At 36.4% G+C, this 14,958-nt stretch overlaps 2 protein-coding genes across 10 annotated transcripts in view; both read left to right on the top strand.

Moving 5' to 3' along the window:
* Positions 1–14,958, top strand: part of LOC129718858 (protein tramtrack, beta isoform) — a 468,621-nt gene that overhangs the window by 147,450 nt on the left and 306,213 nt on the right. The window lies entirely within an intron of this gene.
* LOC129716620 (uncharacterized) lies at positions 3,883–10,559 on the top strand. The gene is made up of 4 exons (XM_055666457.1): positions 3,883–3,963; positions 9,593–9,722; positions 9,790–9,806; positions 10,410–10,559. Exons 1-4 carry the CDS (start codon positions 3,883–3,885, stop codon positions 10,542–10,544), a joined length of 363 nt encoding a protein of 120 aa, XP_055522432.1. The 3' UTR covers positions 10,545–10,559.

Here is a 14,958-nt window from a genome sequence, read left to right as displayed (position 1 = left end):
TTCACAAAACTACGTGAAACATGCAAATTTATGACTTCTATTTCAACTCCATACGTCATTTTGAAATCCAAAATGGTGACTTCCAGTTTCTGTAAATCAGCCCAAAATCAGAAAAAAAAAACAATCCAATATGGTTATTTCCGTTCTGCACGTTCTCAGAATATTGAAGTAGGGTGTCGAACGTCTTCGTCAGTGGTTTTCTTCGGTAGTTTTTCTGCAGCAATCTTATGCAAAAAAGGCCCGAAGAAAACCACTGTCGAAAACGTTCGACACCCTACTTGAAGTGATGATATAAGTATAAGATGTGAATTATATTTTTGAAGTGAGTTGAGCTAATGCAGCAATGAAATATAAAAAAATCTATCTTTGAAACCTTTAATCCCGAGCATCGCCGGGAACGTTCAACTAGTTTTGAGATAATTTTGGAACAATTTTAGAATAATTTGAATACAATTTTGGGACAACCTTGAGACGATTTTAGAACAGTTTTGAGACAAAATTTTAATTCCTTTTGACAAAAAAAATTCAAAATGAGTTTGTTGTATTTTCAAATAGGGGAGAAGTACCAGTTATGGCAATACCTAAGAAATGTACCAGTTCTGGCATTAACCAGTTATGGCCTATGGAGTTTAAATGGTGTATTGCCAAGACTGGTACCATTACGCTTATGCGATATAACCATAACTGGTGCACTTGCCATAACTGGCTCACCGACCCTATTATTACAATTTTGAAATAATGACAAACGGCAATTTTGAGCCAACTGTGAAACTATCTTGAGACGAGATCGGCAGCACTGCTTTTGTTCTCCATCGGCTCGAAAACAAAATTATTTTTTATTGCTCTAATTAGCACTACGGAATCACGTGTGATAGGGGAGGTGAACACTAAAATGATGGTACCAACTACTTTCAAAATTCTGCTTCATACATTGGAAGTTACAATCAAGAGTAGCGTCATTTGCTTCTCACATGAAGGCTTGCATGAAAGCTTGTATACATGTTCGAGTGGACAGACAGTGGGGGATGCTTCCCGTGCAAAAATAAGTGTGCTTGGAAAAACCGTGTTATTTCGAGAAACTGTGGAAAAGAAGGTGTGCAAAAGAATCCGTGTAAAAACGTGCAAAAAAAATCCGATGTATTCTAGGACAATTTTCAAACAATACTTTTGAGGCAATTTTCGAAATAATTCTGATACAATTTTGAAACATTAAAAATGTATCAAATGGTGTCATCAAAATGGTAGTTTTGATTACATTTTGATACGATTTTAAGACGATTTCATGTTTCATTTTCTATTTTCATAACGACTTTCTAAATGTGATAAGGCCGATACAAATTTCATTTTCATTTTATGTCACCCCCCCCCCCCCAAAATGTTTAAAATTGGGAGGGGAAACAAAAAAAAGTTCAAGCCGTTTTGTAAATATTATTGACATTTCGACAGCGTATATGCTTAATTTAGCAACGAACAAGTCCAGCGACAGTGAAAGTGTCATCAAAAGGCAAGCCATCTGATTAATAATGATAAAAATGTGATATTTTTCAGCACACTTTTGCATGCAAGTTACAAACGACGTAACTTGCACACAATTTTGTATGAAAGTTATTCCTTTTTTTCTTCTCAGTGTTATTCGTTTTTTGCCCTCCCTTCAGCTAACTTTGTTTACCATGGACATAAAAACTATTCAAAATTTGTATCGGCCTAACGGGTGCCAACTATTTTCCGATATTTTTTTAAACTCTGTTACTCCACAAACACATTCAAAGAAAGATGCGAGTTTGTAAATGTGATCTCTTTAACTCTCTCTCTCTCTCTCTCTCTCTCTCTCTCTCTCTATCCTCTTTATGCCAGTAGTTTCTCGCTTCTATTTAAAATGGTGTCGAAACAAAAAGCCTTGTGCAAGCGCATTGTACAGTTCTAACTAAACTGCTCAAAAAATTTGGTATAAAGCTCACGGTAAACCATTGTTTCGGCATCATGAAACAGCTTCGTCGGCAACCTTTCTCAAATGTTCGTATTTTTTCGTCGGTAATGAATGTATCTTCAAGAGAAATATATCGGGGTTTCATTTGGTATATCTACTTTTTTTGAAAACAGCAGTGTTGTGTCTATTTTTGCGTAAGTTTGAATTGACTCTGAATCAGTTTTAATATAATTGCTAGACAAAAATTTTGAAACAATTTTGAGACAGTTTCAAGCCAATTTGAAACGTTTGATATCATTTTGTGTCTGCTTGGAGAAATTTTTATGATAATTTTATGTCAAATTCAAGACAATTTTTCAGAACCTTTTTCGTAAAACATTGAAGAAACTTCAAGACAATTCTAAGAGAATTTTGAAATAATTTTACAATAATTAAAACATAACTTTGAGTCATATTCTAGACCATTCAGAGACAATATTGATTCAGTATTTGGAATAATTTTTAAAATTTGAAACAATTTTATCATAATTTTCAAAGCAATTTCGAAGTCATTTACAATTAAATTTGAAATAATTTTAAATAAAATCAGTTTGAAAACTATTTCGGTAGAACTCTTGAACGAATTCTGATAGTTTCAAATCAGTTCTTTTGAACAAATTCAATTTGAGAGTTGTAAGACAAAGTTAAAAGTAGAATAATTATAAAGGAATATCAAAATAATTAAAAAAAAGACAATTTTACGACCACAGCGATAAGGCTATTTCTAGATTATTGCTCGAGTAAATTTGGGAGAATTTTTGGAACATTTTCAGAACGTTTAGAAATCATTTCGGAGCAGGCTCAGAACAGTTTTTGATACCATGTTGGGTTAGCTTGATACAGTGTTAGAACGGTTTTGAGACATGTAACTTAAATTTGAGACAATTTTGATAAACGTTGAGACAATTTAAATACAATTTTGTAACAACTTGAGAAATTTTCAAGTAAATAAGAAGGTTATTTATGAATAATCTTAGAACAATTTTGAGATGATTTTAGATCAATCATTTCAAAGAAGATTTTAGACAATTTTTCAATAAGCTTGAAAAATTTTCGAGGGCAAAATACATATTTTAGAACAATATGCGACAATTTTCCAATTATTTTCAGACAGTATTGGAAAAGTTTTGATACAATTTTAGGACACATTAGAGACAATTTTAAGGCGGCTTTAACGCCATGTCAAAACTATTCTGGTATGAATTTGAAACATTTTTATGATAGCTATAAGGCTATTTGTAAGTTCATTTTTCGATGACTAAGCGACAACTTTCTTAGCAATATAAGACAATTGGCGGAATTTTTGAATATTTTCGAAAGAAATTTAAAACATGAAATTGTTCCAACGTGAAAAAGTGTTGTACATAAGATAGTTTTCGCAGGAAAAACTTTCCCTTAGTAGTATCCGTTGTCTATCTCTGAAACATAAGCTTGAAGAAATTTGATTGAGGAGGCTGCTAGGCCCTCACTCGAGTTGGTACGAAATCAGTCTACAGAAGAAAAAAGAAAACAATATCACGTGCTTTAACAAGAACAAAATAACTCTCAGACAGTTTTAAGATTTTTTTAAGAGATTTTGTGACAGTTTTGATAATTCAGAGATTTTTACGTGATTTTTTTTTTCAAATATGACCACGTGCTTTAAGGACGACCCATTCCAGTGCACACTTCACATTTCAGAAGGTGACGAGAGACAGAATGCGAATGCAGTGACTGCCAACAAAAACAACAACCTGCGGCGGACCTGCTGCTGCTGCTCCCGTTGGAAAGGACAATCGCGTAAATGCGAACGCATAAAGCACTTACTTATGACAGAGGAGCCACTCGCGCTCTGTCTGTGTCTCTGCTCGGCGGCAGAGTTCGCTTGACAGTGCGCGGTTTGATGCGCTTCACTTATGCAAATTTGATGTAAAAATATGCGTCAATCGCCGCCGCCACCACCTTCCGCCAGCAGCAGCAGCAAAGCAAACAAGCTTCGTTTACCAGCCCCGGTCTCGGTAATAATTATTGATCGATCGGTTCGTGCCGGGGAGGCCTCCGTCCGTTGCAAAACACTGATCCCCGATGGTATACACGACGAGACAGACGCAAACGACGATGTTCATTACGAACCGTCGCCGGTGGGGATTTCACACGCGGATGTCGACTCTAATTGAATGATAATCACTGTCATTTTGCGTATAGCGTGCGAGGTGTTGTTTGTATGCCTGCTGGCGAACGTTTGGCTTATTGCCCACTGGCTCAATCGTCCTCCCGCGTCCAACCCGATCGATGACAAAAAGATAGAAGCCCCCCTCTGCCTAGGAACAAGTATGTGAGGAGGGGGCTAATCAAATTGACCTACTGCACTGGATATCGACCGACCCGGACTCGATTCTTCTCGTGCTTCTCTTTTCGGTTCCTTGGCAAGACGCAAAACTTGCTGCCACTGCACAAAACTCGACTGGGTTGCTTCAAGTCTGTGGGTGGACACGGGTAGAGTAGGATGTCTGAGGAGGAAGAAGAAGCTCATCGTAAATGCAGCTTCAAAGTGCATGTCACGCGCATTCTTCCTTCTGTGCTCTACACACTCTATCTGTCTCTTTTGCTCATAGAGAACTTCTCGGAACTTTGCCACCACAACAACGAGAACGACAACGACGATGGCACTAAATTAGTGCACCCACCCACTTGGGAGGCAGGGATAGATGGGTACGGGATTGGTGGTCAAATGCGTCACATAAATCCCTCACATACCCCTGCTTCCCACCATAATGACAGCCAGCTGTTCAATACACCGCGCGCAATCTTCTCTCCTGGATCTGAAGGCTCGCACCAACAATGCACGCGGTGGCAGGCAGGCAGGCAGTTTTACCTTTCCGGGGTCGGGAGCTTGCGGAGATACGACGGGGATAATCTATTATGCAAAGATGATCGTGATGCACCTTGCCGGCGCCAACTAGCAAGCATATTATATGCCCCGTGCGATGGTTGGCGGTTCAGTAATATTATATTAAAAAAAAAAAAAACAGAAAAAAATAGCATCAACTGACACGCACACGGGGTCGACTCGGTTCTGACCAAATGATACTGAAACCGCTGGTTGATTATACTCGACAAAAGATAGTTCTTTCTCCTTCTTAATAAATTTTTTTTGGAGAAATAAAATAAGATTTATTCCGATTTCGAGTACTAATAGTCTTGATAAAAAGGAACTGAAAAAACCTAGCTTGAACATATTTTAGAGAACGACACAAAGCTTGGATTAAATACCATTACCAGAATACAAAAAAATCACTTCATATTCAAAGAACGCATCTCGAGTAAAAAGCAGGCATAAAAAGATGGTTAGAAATGCGACTGACTATTTTTTACCTTGTTCGATATTTTATGTCCATTTTAATCAAAATCAATGTTTTCTTACCCTATTCAAAACCATTATTCTTACTTCAACTTCTCCGTCGCTTTCTTACTTGTTACTATGAAAAAAAGTTTATTGTGTACAAAAATATTTCTGAAGGACAGAAATATTTATGAAGAAAAATGATTCCAAATTGGGATGACAATCCCTAAAAACTGGGTTCAGAGGCTGCTGTTAAAAAGTCAATAGATCAGTACAATTTCAACTGATTAGCTAGCTTACAATTTTCCCAATTCCAACCCGAGCGGCGGATCACTTTTGTCACACCAAACCGGGAATCGCTGCTGCTGATGCTGTGCGGTAGTCACTTATCTGCGCATGAAACAACATCGCAGCATCGCTGCCAGTATTATCTTTTTATCATCGCCGATGGTGCGGCAGCGTGACTGAATGACTGAGAGGTCGTCTTCTAGGGTAGAAACAGGAAGGGACCGGTGAGGAGGTCTTAACCAAAAAGCTTCCCACAAGGGGGGACGCACACGGTGGTGATGATGTGATCTCGCCGCGAAGGAAGACAGGAAAGGGTAAAATTTATGAAGCTGAATTGCTGCTACCCAGTAACGCGCTGACTCTACTGCCGTCGAATGCACAAATGACTTTGATGACTGCACTATTGTCACGTTCGTTCGTACGTTCGTCAGCCTGCAGCAGCAGCAGCAGCAGATATGGCGTTCCCCCCTTTCCCCGATGTACACGCGTGTGTGCGTGTTCGCCGTTCTAATCCATCAGACCCGACCAGGTGTGCCGCGTTGGTATGTGTGTTTGTTTGTGTGAATACGCATAGCACTCTTCTAGTGTACACCGCACTCGCGTACGTGACCTTCCTCCCTTCTTCTCCGTGTCATCCCATCATCATCTCTGCAGACTCTCCGATAGTGCATGGTTTTGTCATTGCCAAACGTAGGAATCGCGTGATTCTAAAGGGTTTACTGGCTGCCAGATAGAGATGGCTTGAGGTTTTATTTTTTACTGCTAATTGCACATATTGCATGTGAGTAGGTGTGGGAAGCAACGAAGGAAAGGGGTGAATGCGTACGTAAGTACGTAAGCCTAGTAAGCGTGCAACGCGTGAGTGCAGCAGCTTAGTGGAGCATTTCCTGCCTTGACTCAAACTCTACTACGGGGTATAATCGATGCTGGGAATGACAGATCTGTTCAACTGCAGCGTGTGTGTGCATTACTTCTTTTTTTTACTCCCCGGAATTACGTAAGCTTTTCCTGCCGCCGTCGTCATCGACGTTTGATGTCTCTAGAATGGGAAGGCGGAAAAGTAAGTTAATTGCCTTTCCCGAGGATGGATAAGAGTCGTAGGGATTAAGCTGATGACTTGCTGCTTTGATTCGAAAGATGAATGCACCACTGCCTACTTGTTTCAATTTTATGCTTCTACTGGGACATAATCGTGCGCAGGATATCCGTTTAAGGAGTCATACGTTTTTGGGTCTTACAATTAGATAAAATCTTGTGAAAGGGTGGATTTTTCTGAGGTTGTCAGATAGCTTAAGAGTCTTCTCCATAATATTCTCCGTTTTTCAACCCTAATAATATATAATCCCAATCCAATCCAAATCTTTTACGAATTCAAATCAAATCTCAATTCAATTCAAATTCAATCTCAATGCATTATAAAGCTATTTGAAACCAAACTCAAACGAAGACCAAGTAAAATCCAAGTCAAATTCAATTCTAATCCAATTCAAATACAGTTTAAATAGAAATCTGGCCTAAATCCAAACTGATTTGAATCCAATTGAGTGTAATACAAGTTTTCAATGATTTTAATTTCTATGCTTAATTTGGAAACACTAATTTGTTGGCCTTTTGTGGTCTTCACAGTTGTTTTTTTTTGCAACTCCATGAGTAACTTAGAATCAATTTTATGATCATGTTTATCATTTATTTACATTTTGAAATTTAATTCGTTTAAATTAATTTTTATCAGAAATGATTTTCGGTGATTCTCAGCATGGTTCAGGATTTTTTCTATTCAATCTTTTCTAGTTTTTTTGTTTTAGCCTTTGATAGCTTCTACAAGCGTTTTACGGCGATTGTGTATTCATTTTTAATGATTTTGACTTTTGGTATGTAGCATTTTAATCATTTTTAGTATTCTTAGCATTTTTACAGTTCAAATATTTTCTACCTAAGGGTTTTTTATTCCAGTCTTCGTAATTGTTTTTTTTTGTGATTCTGTGCCTAACAAGAAGTAACAGCAAAAAGGGAGAGAGAATCATACAATAACTATGTATTTAAATAAAAACGTGATACTCACTGAAGACTGAAAATAGTCAAAAACGAGACAAAAAGGCATTTTAAAAGGAATAACACGTAATAAATATTGAAAAAATCACAGGAGGGTTGTGTGCGAAGCCACTACCGCAAGGTTGAAGTAGAATATTTTTACAAGAAAGATAGATTTGGAAACACACTCGATTAGGGTTAATCAATTTAATGGTGTGAAGCGGTATATTTTTCCGTATACTTTTCGTATATTATTACATGTGTATGAAGGTCGAAATTCTGCTGTGATGTCAAACTATAACCGTCTTCTTCAAGACGTTACATCCTTGTTAATGAAGTGTTGTGAGTCTTCTGAAACAGACTCAGCATCGTGAGCAGAACGTGCCGAAGTTTTCTGTTTGAAATCGGATTTGTTTCGTATATACCGCTTGTTAACAGTATCAACCAATCGTAAAAAACATCACACTGCTGTGCATTTGCAGCAGCATCAAACTTCAGTTGCAGTTTATTAATAAGCATTCATTATGCTCTTCCAAAAACATTAGGTAGCCTTGAATAAGGCCGATTGCTGCAATTGCAATTTTCATTCAATTCTTGCATAAATGCTTCATGGTCAGATATACCCGCTGCAACTGCTACGCTATCCTTAGCCATGCCACAGTTGTGGCCGCTATACGCTGCCATTGGTATCCGCTGCCCCTGCATCAGCTGGCCCAGTTGCTATCGATGCTGAGATCCGCTGCAACTAGTGCGCTATCCATTGCTATGCCACAGCTGTGGCCGCTATCGCTGGTATCCACTGCACTGCTACTGCTGCTGCTAAGGGATGACTGCTGTTGTCGCTGTCCAGAACTATTATGAGCGGCTTCGGCTGAAACAGGCTCTTATATTGGCCAAATAACATATTTTAAATTGCAAGGCATATGACTCTGTCGACCGTGTTTGGGAAGCAATCGTATAACGACCAATCAGAGGTCAAATTTTTCGTTTTGACAAGGCTTGACTATTTTCAATAGTACAATATTTTCAATAATAAAATCACAATTATCTTTATTTGGGAAGAATCTTAGAAGATTTTCCAATCTATTACTGCAAGAACGAAGGAAATCCATCGAATACTAACCGATTTATTAGCATTTGAAATTGGACATATTTTTCACTTTTTTCGGTTTTAGATTTCCATTTCACATCCCTATGTAGCCGAACTTTCTGAGAGAAGTATTCTACTTCAAAAACCGCTCCGCAGGTGATCACGGTATGAGAAAAAAGTCGGTAAAAAAGTTGGAAGTGTTCAAATGTAGACGAAATGAGCTCGAAGGATTGAAACAAAACAATCAAAACTTCTGCATAAACTGTCGAAAAAGAAACTGAAAGAGTTACAGAATGACAGAGTAGAGAGAGAGAGAGAGAATAAAGAAAAATAGTGAAAGAGAAAGCGAGAGAGAGACAGATGAATGTCTTCATCAAGCAGGAGAGAGATGAATAGAAAAAGAAAGAGGGAAGGAAAAAAGTAAAAAGAAAGACAGAAAACAAGGAGAAAAGAGAGAGAGAGAGAAAAAAAAGGAAGGGAAAGAGAGAAAAGAGAGAGAAAGAAAAAGGGAGAGAGAAAAATTAAGGTGGAAGAAGAGAGAGAGAAAAAACGAGAAAAAGAGAAACAAAAAAAGAGGAAAAAAAGAAAGAGAGAGAGAGAAAAGAGAGAGAGAGAGAGAAGAGTAAGACACAAAAAAAGAGAAAAAATAGAGAAATATTTTGTAATCTCCTGCAGAGAGAAAGAACGAAACAGAGAGAGAAAAGGAGTGAGAGAAAAAAAGAGTGATAAAGAGAAAAAAAAAGAGATAGAGAGAGCATAAAGAGAAAGAAAGAGAGAAGAGAGAGACAGAGAAAAGAGAGAGAGAAGCAAATAGAAGAAAATAGAAGAAAAAAGGGAGAGAAAATTGAGAAAGTGAAAAATAGAGGAAGATGAAAGAGAGAGAAACAAAGAGAAGACAAACAATAAGAAAGAGAGAGGAAAAAGAGAAAGAGAGAGAAAAAAGAGAAAGAGAAAAAGAAAAAAAAACAGGAAGAAGAAAACGAGAGGAAAAAAGAGAGAGAAAAGAAAGAAACAGACGGAGAATGGCAGAGAAAAAGACAGAGAAAAAAAAGAAGAAGACTTAACATGAAAACATGAAAAAGTAACTGAAAGAAATACAGAATGACAGAGTAAAGAGAGAAAGAGAATAGAGAAAAAGAGTGAAAGAGAAAGCGAGAGAGAGACAGATGAAGAGAAAGCAAAAGAGAGATAAAGAGAAAAAGAAAGAGGGAAGGAAACGAGTAAGAAGAGAGACAGAAAACAAGGAGAAAAGAGAGAGCGAGAGAGAGAGAGAAAGAAAGAAAGAAAAAGGAGACGGAAAGAGAGAAAAGAGAGAGAATGAAAAAGGGAGAGGAAAAAATTAAGGTGAAAAAAGAGAGAGATAAAACGAGAATAAGAGAAACAAAAAAAAGAGAAAAAAGAAAGAGATACAAAAGAGAGAAAGACACAAAAAAAGAGAAAAAAAAAGAGAAATATTTTGTAATCTCCTGTAGAGAGAAAGAACGAAACAGAGAGAGAGAGAGAGTGACAGAGAAAGAGAGAGAAAGAACAAAAGAGAGAAAAAGAGAGAGATATAGAAAAAAAGGAGAGATATAGAGAGAGGAAAAAAAGAAAGAAAGAGAGAACAGAGAGAGAAGAGAGAGACAAAAGAAAATAGAAGAAAAAAGGGAGAAAAAAATAAAGAAAGTGAAATATAGAGAAAGATGAAAGAGAGAGAAAAAAGAGAAGACAAACAAAAAGAAAGAGAGAGGAAAAAGCGAAAGAGAGAGAAAAAAGAGAAAAAAAAAAAGAAAAAAAACAGAAAGAAGAGAACAGAGATACAGAATGACAGAGTAAAGAGAGAGAGAGAGAATAGAGAAAAAGAGTGAAAGAGAAAGCGAGAGATAAATAGAAAAAGACAGAGGGAAGGAAAAGAGTAAAATGAGAGACAGGAAACAAGGAGAAAAGAGAGAGAAAGAAAAAAAAGGAAAGGGGAAGAGAGAGAAAACAGAGAAAGAAAAAGGGGGAGACAAAAATTGAGGTGGATAAAGAGAGAGAGATAAGAGAGGAAAAAAGAGGTATTCCAAACCCATGGCCCCGGGTAAATTCCTGGACTTTTTCTCTTGTCACCCGTTGCATATGAAAATGAATGTGATTGCCAACTGTAACATGAGAGTACGAAAACTTAGCACAAACCTCCCCCCAAAAGCGATCAACGACATCATAGACGAACATCTTAAGGTCAACCACTATCCTTTATCGCTGCGAAATAGATTACAAAACAGACTAATGAGGAAGAACGTACAAGATGCCCCAGCAGAAACATTGCCAACAACATACAAACCTATGCCCTACATCGACAGATTAACGGCGCGCATAAAGAAATCACTGCGTATAGATTTCCCAGAAATTACCCTCGCTACACGTAATGAGCACACCATAAACCATTTGTTCACGAACACCAAAGATCGGATCGCAACATTAGATCGCAGCAACGTCATTTACAAAATTCCCTGTGCCAACTGCGATGCGTGCTATGTTGGACTCACTACACAGCATCTCAAAACAAGAATCAGCAACCACCGGTCGAACATTAAAAAACTGGATGAGCTCAAGTCAAACGAACATGCCACCAGCCCATCTACTATTGCCAAAATACATCACCTGAGGGAAAAAACTGCTTTACTCCAACACAGCATCGACGAGAACCATTCATTCAAGTTGAATGAGATGTGTATTCTGGATAAACATAGGCGAAAAACAGCGTTGAACGTGTTGGAAATGTGCCACATTATCACGAACGATCATACGGTAAACAAACGCAGTGAAGGCTTAAGCACAACATATACAGCAATCATGCAACACGTCAAGCGGAGTACAGAAATAAACAACAGCAAACGTCAACGGTCGCTGACAGCTTCCACCGAGTGTCACACAGCATAACTTGTGCGCAATAGAGTTTGCATGCAAGGTTGCTGGTTACGGAAAAAATGGTTTAGTATGATTGAGAGTGCTACGAGTTCCGCTTCGTTAAAGTGTATAGTTTTTAATTTTTTTTTAATTTGCATAAAGTAAGAAGCATAAATTGTATTTGATATCATGTTTAGCTAATTTAATGTATTTCTGGATGTTCTGTTAGGTTGATTAGTTTCTGTTTTGACAATTAATGCTCTAGCCGAAGAACCACTTCACAGGAAAATGGTCCTCTCGGTAATGATGTTATGTGCATAATTTATGTATTTGTTTCTAAATATCGTTTTGATCTTAATTTACTTGTAGAGCCTTGATAAAGAATATATATTATTCGAAACGTCGGTGTAAGGGAAAAATATCGTTTTCTTTTCACATTTTAAAGACTGCGAAGCCGAAAGAAACTCATCTGGTTAAAAGATAAAGAAATAGTTTGTCTGGCAAAGTTTTAGAACGTGCAAAAATATGAAACTTTGCAAAACAAACAAAACTTCTATGTTCTCTGAGTACAGAGTTACACAGTATTTTATATAAAAGTCACTTAAAAGTTAGTTTCAAGTTACAATTTTCGAGAAAACGTAGTTCTGAAGAAGAATTTGGGCATACAAAACAAACGTTTTTGTTGAAGATCGTATATCTCTAGGATATTTCTTTACAAAGTAATAACATATTTTAGCTTATTTTGTCGATAACTTTAGCAACGTAAAAAATAAACAGTGAGGGGAACAAATTGGAACGGATGGAACTTATAACAGTTGTGTATACTAACTGCGAGAAAAAATAACGACATCAAAATTCCTTTTTTACCGTCTACGTTTTCAAAATTATCGAAAAAATAACATAAAATTTGCTTTTACTTTGTAAGGAAAAGTCCTGGAGACATGTGAGCTTTAACAAAAACGTCTGTTTTATATGCTCAAATGTTTCTTTAAAACAACGTTTCCTTGTAAATTGTAACTAACAAAAGTTAAGTACAAAACACTAACTTTTAAGTAACTTTTATATAAAATACTCTGTAACTCTGTACTCAATGAAGATAGAAGTTTTGCTCGTTCAGCAAAGTTTCATATTCTGGCACGTTCTAAAACTTTGCCTAGTAAACTATTTCTCAATCTCTTAACACAAAATAGTTAGTATTTTTAATACATGAAAAGCTGCAGTAACATCTTCTCGCCGTATTCTAATATGGGTTCATAGTACTTCAGCTTAACTGTAAGGAAAAATATTGACATCATTATTCCACTTGTCCCTTTTTAACCAATACGTTCTTGAAGTAATCATAAAAAAAAGCTAAAATATGGTAAGGAAAAGTCCTGTAGATTTATGGTTTTTGGCAGAAATGTGTGTTTTCTGTGCCCCAACAGTTCCTCTGAACAACACTTTCGTGTTAAATGCAATTAACAAGAGTTAAATACAAAAAAACTAAATTAAGTAAGTTTCATATTATATACAGGGCTAGCGCTACGATCCTACTAACACTAACAGTCTCTCCCGAGCCAAAACTCGAACCTACGATGACTGGCTTGTTAGGCCAGCATCGTACCTCGAGACCATCTGAGTGATATTTACTAGAGTTACTATTGAGTATAGTAAACTTTTTATAAATTTTGGCAATTTGCGATTATACTGGTCATTCATACAAACAATTGTTCCGAAGACACTATTAAGCTAGGATGAAGGTGAAAGGCGCTATGGAATTAAGTTTCACCTTTTGCCTTACTGGACCACTGTACAGCGTGGTTGGGGGTGGAGTTACCTGGTTTTTCTTCCTGTTTTAATTTATCTACTGAAACACCAGTTCAGTTTCAGTTTAGTTTCAGTTTAGTTTGAATTCAACTGCAAGGTTGCTGTCAGGTTCTATTAGTTTCATATAAGTTTTAATATGGTTTTCGTATTGCTTCAGTTTTAGTTTATTTTCAATTAGTCTTCTATTCAACTTTAATTCATTTTTAGTTCAGTTTCTGTTACGTTTTCGTTGACTTTAGCTTCAGTTTTACTCATTCACTTTCTAGCAGGGTTCAGTTCAATTATATTAAACCTGATCAGTTTTCCTTTTTTTCAGTTTTGTTTTGCTTAAGTTTCAATTCAGTTTTACCTGGATTTTAGCTAAGTTTAAGTTCTGTTCTTGTTTAATTCAACATCAATTTAGTTTCAGTTTAATATAAGCTTGATTCACTGTCGGTTTCAGTTTAGTCTTACATTAGTTTCAATCAAGGTGCAGCTCAGTTTTCCTTCTATTTTAGCTTGGTTAAGTTTAGTTTAATTTGGTTACAGTTCAGTTTCAGTTTAGTTTAAATTAGTTTCTGTCACTTCCGTTTCGGTTCAGTTTAAATTTACCGTCAGTTTAATTTCAGTTCTGCTTCAGTTTAGTTTCATGTCAGTTTCAATCATGTTTCATTTCCGTTTTCTTTCTATTTTGGTTAACTTTCAGTTGAGTTGCAGCTCAGGTAATTTCTAATTCTGTAGAGTTTCAGTTTTGCCTGGGTTAATTTCAGTATAGTTTAACTTTAGTTTCTGTCAAGTTCCAGTTCTGTTAAAAACCAGTTGCAATCCAATTTCCTTTGCAAAAAGGTTTTAGTTCAGTTTCATTTTAGTTCTAGTTTAGTTTTTATTCAGTTTGAGTCAAGTTTCAGTTTCAAATCAGTTGCAGTTCACAGTTTCTGTTTGGCCTCAGTGTATTTTTAAATGGACATGTTTTATTTTTAACCCTTGTTACCTTAAGAAGCTTTTTAAACGATTCATTTGAATGAAAATTTAGGATCATTTCTATGTTTAACCTTTTCTGACCTTCAAAGGTTTTTTGCGATACTGATCCTAATTCTTGACTTTTATCTGTTTGGGCCATTTTCATTCATTTTTCATAAGTGTTTTTCAGTGAATATAAATTTAACCTTGGATGTTTTTTGCTTCTTATAGACTCAAAAAGCGTTTTTTCGCTAGTTCGAGCTCAATATGAAATCCTTCTGTGGCCTTTCTGATTCTCAAAAAAAAAAAATTTCGTTTAACCTAAAGTTGTAGCATTTTAGGTGAACGTCCAAAACTCCTGAGCATAATTTGAAAATAATTCTTTTTACGATATTTTTAGCATTTAGCATGGCATTTAAAAACTTAGAGCATGATATAGCATCGTTTTATGCTGAGCATATCAATTTTTCATTTTGAACTTTTCTGGCCTTTGTTTGGTAAGCTATTCTAAGCTTAATTAGAAATAATTTTTTGATCTTTTTATGAACTTTGAATGCGTTTTCAAAAATTTTGAGCTCAGTTCCGAATTATTTTCTTTTTTGGTCAATGGCGCAGTTTTGAGTACATATCAATATCATTTGAATTTTA

Source organism: Wyeomyia smithii, chromosome 1, assembly GCF_029784165.1.
Source record: "Wyeomyia smithii strain HCP4-BCI-WySm-NY-G18 chromosome 1, ASM2978416v1, whole genome shotgun sequence".
Classification (NCBI taxonomy): domain Eukaryota; kingdom Metazoa; phylum Arthropoda; class Insecta; order Diptera; family Culicidae; genus Wyeomyia; species Wyeomyia smithii.
Note: the sequence above shows the minus strand (reverse complement) of the source record. Positions and strands in the feature narration are given on the sequence as shown.

Excerpts from the sequence above, each read along its gene's own strand:
- LOC129716620 (XM_055666457.1), top strand. The coding sequence starts at position 3,883 with ATGCGTCAATCGCCGCCGCCACCACCTTCCGCCAGCAGCAGCAGCAAA. Across the intron at positions 3,964-9,592 it reads GTTTACCAGCCCCGGTCTCG|ACAAACAATAAGAAAGAGAG; the intron begins GTAATAATTATT and ends AACAAAGAGAAG.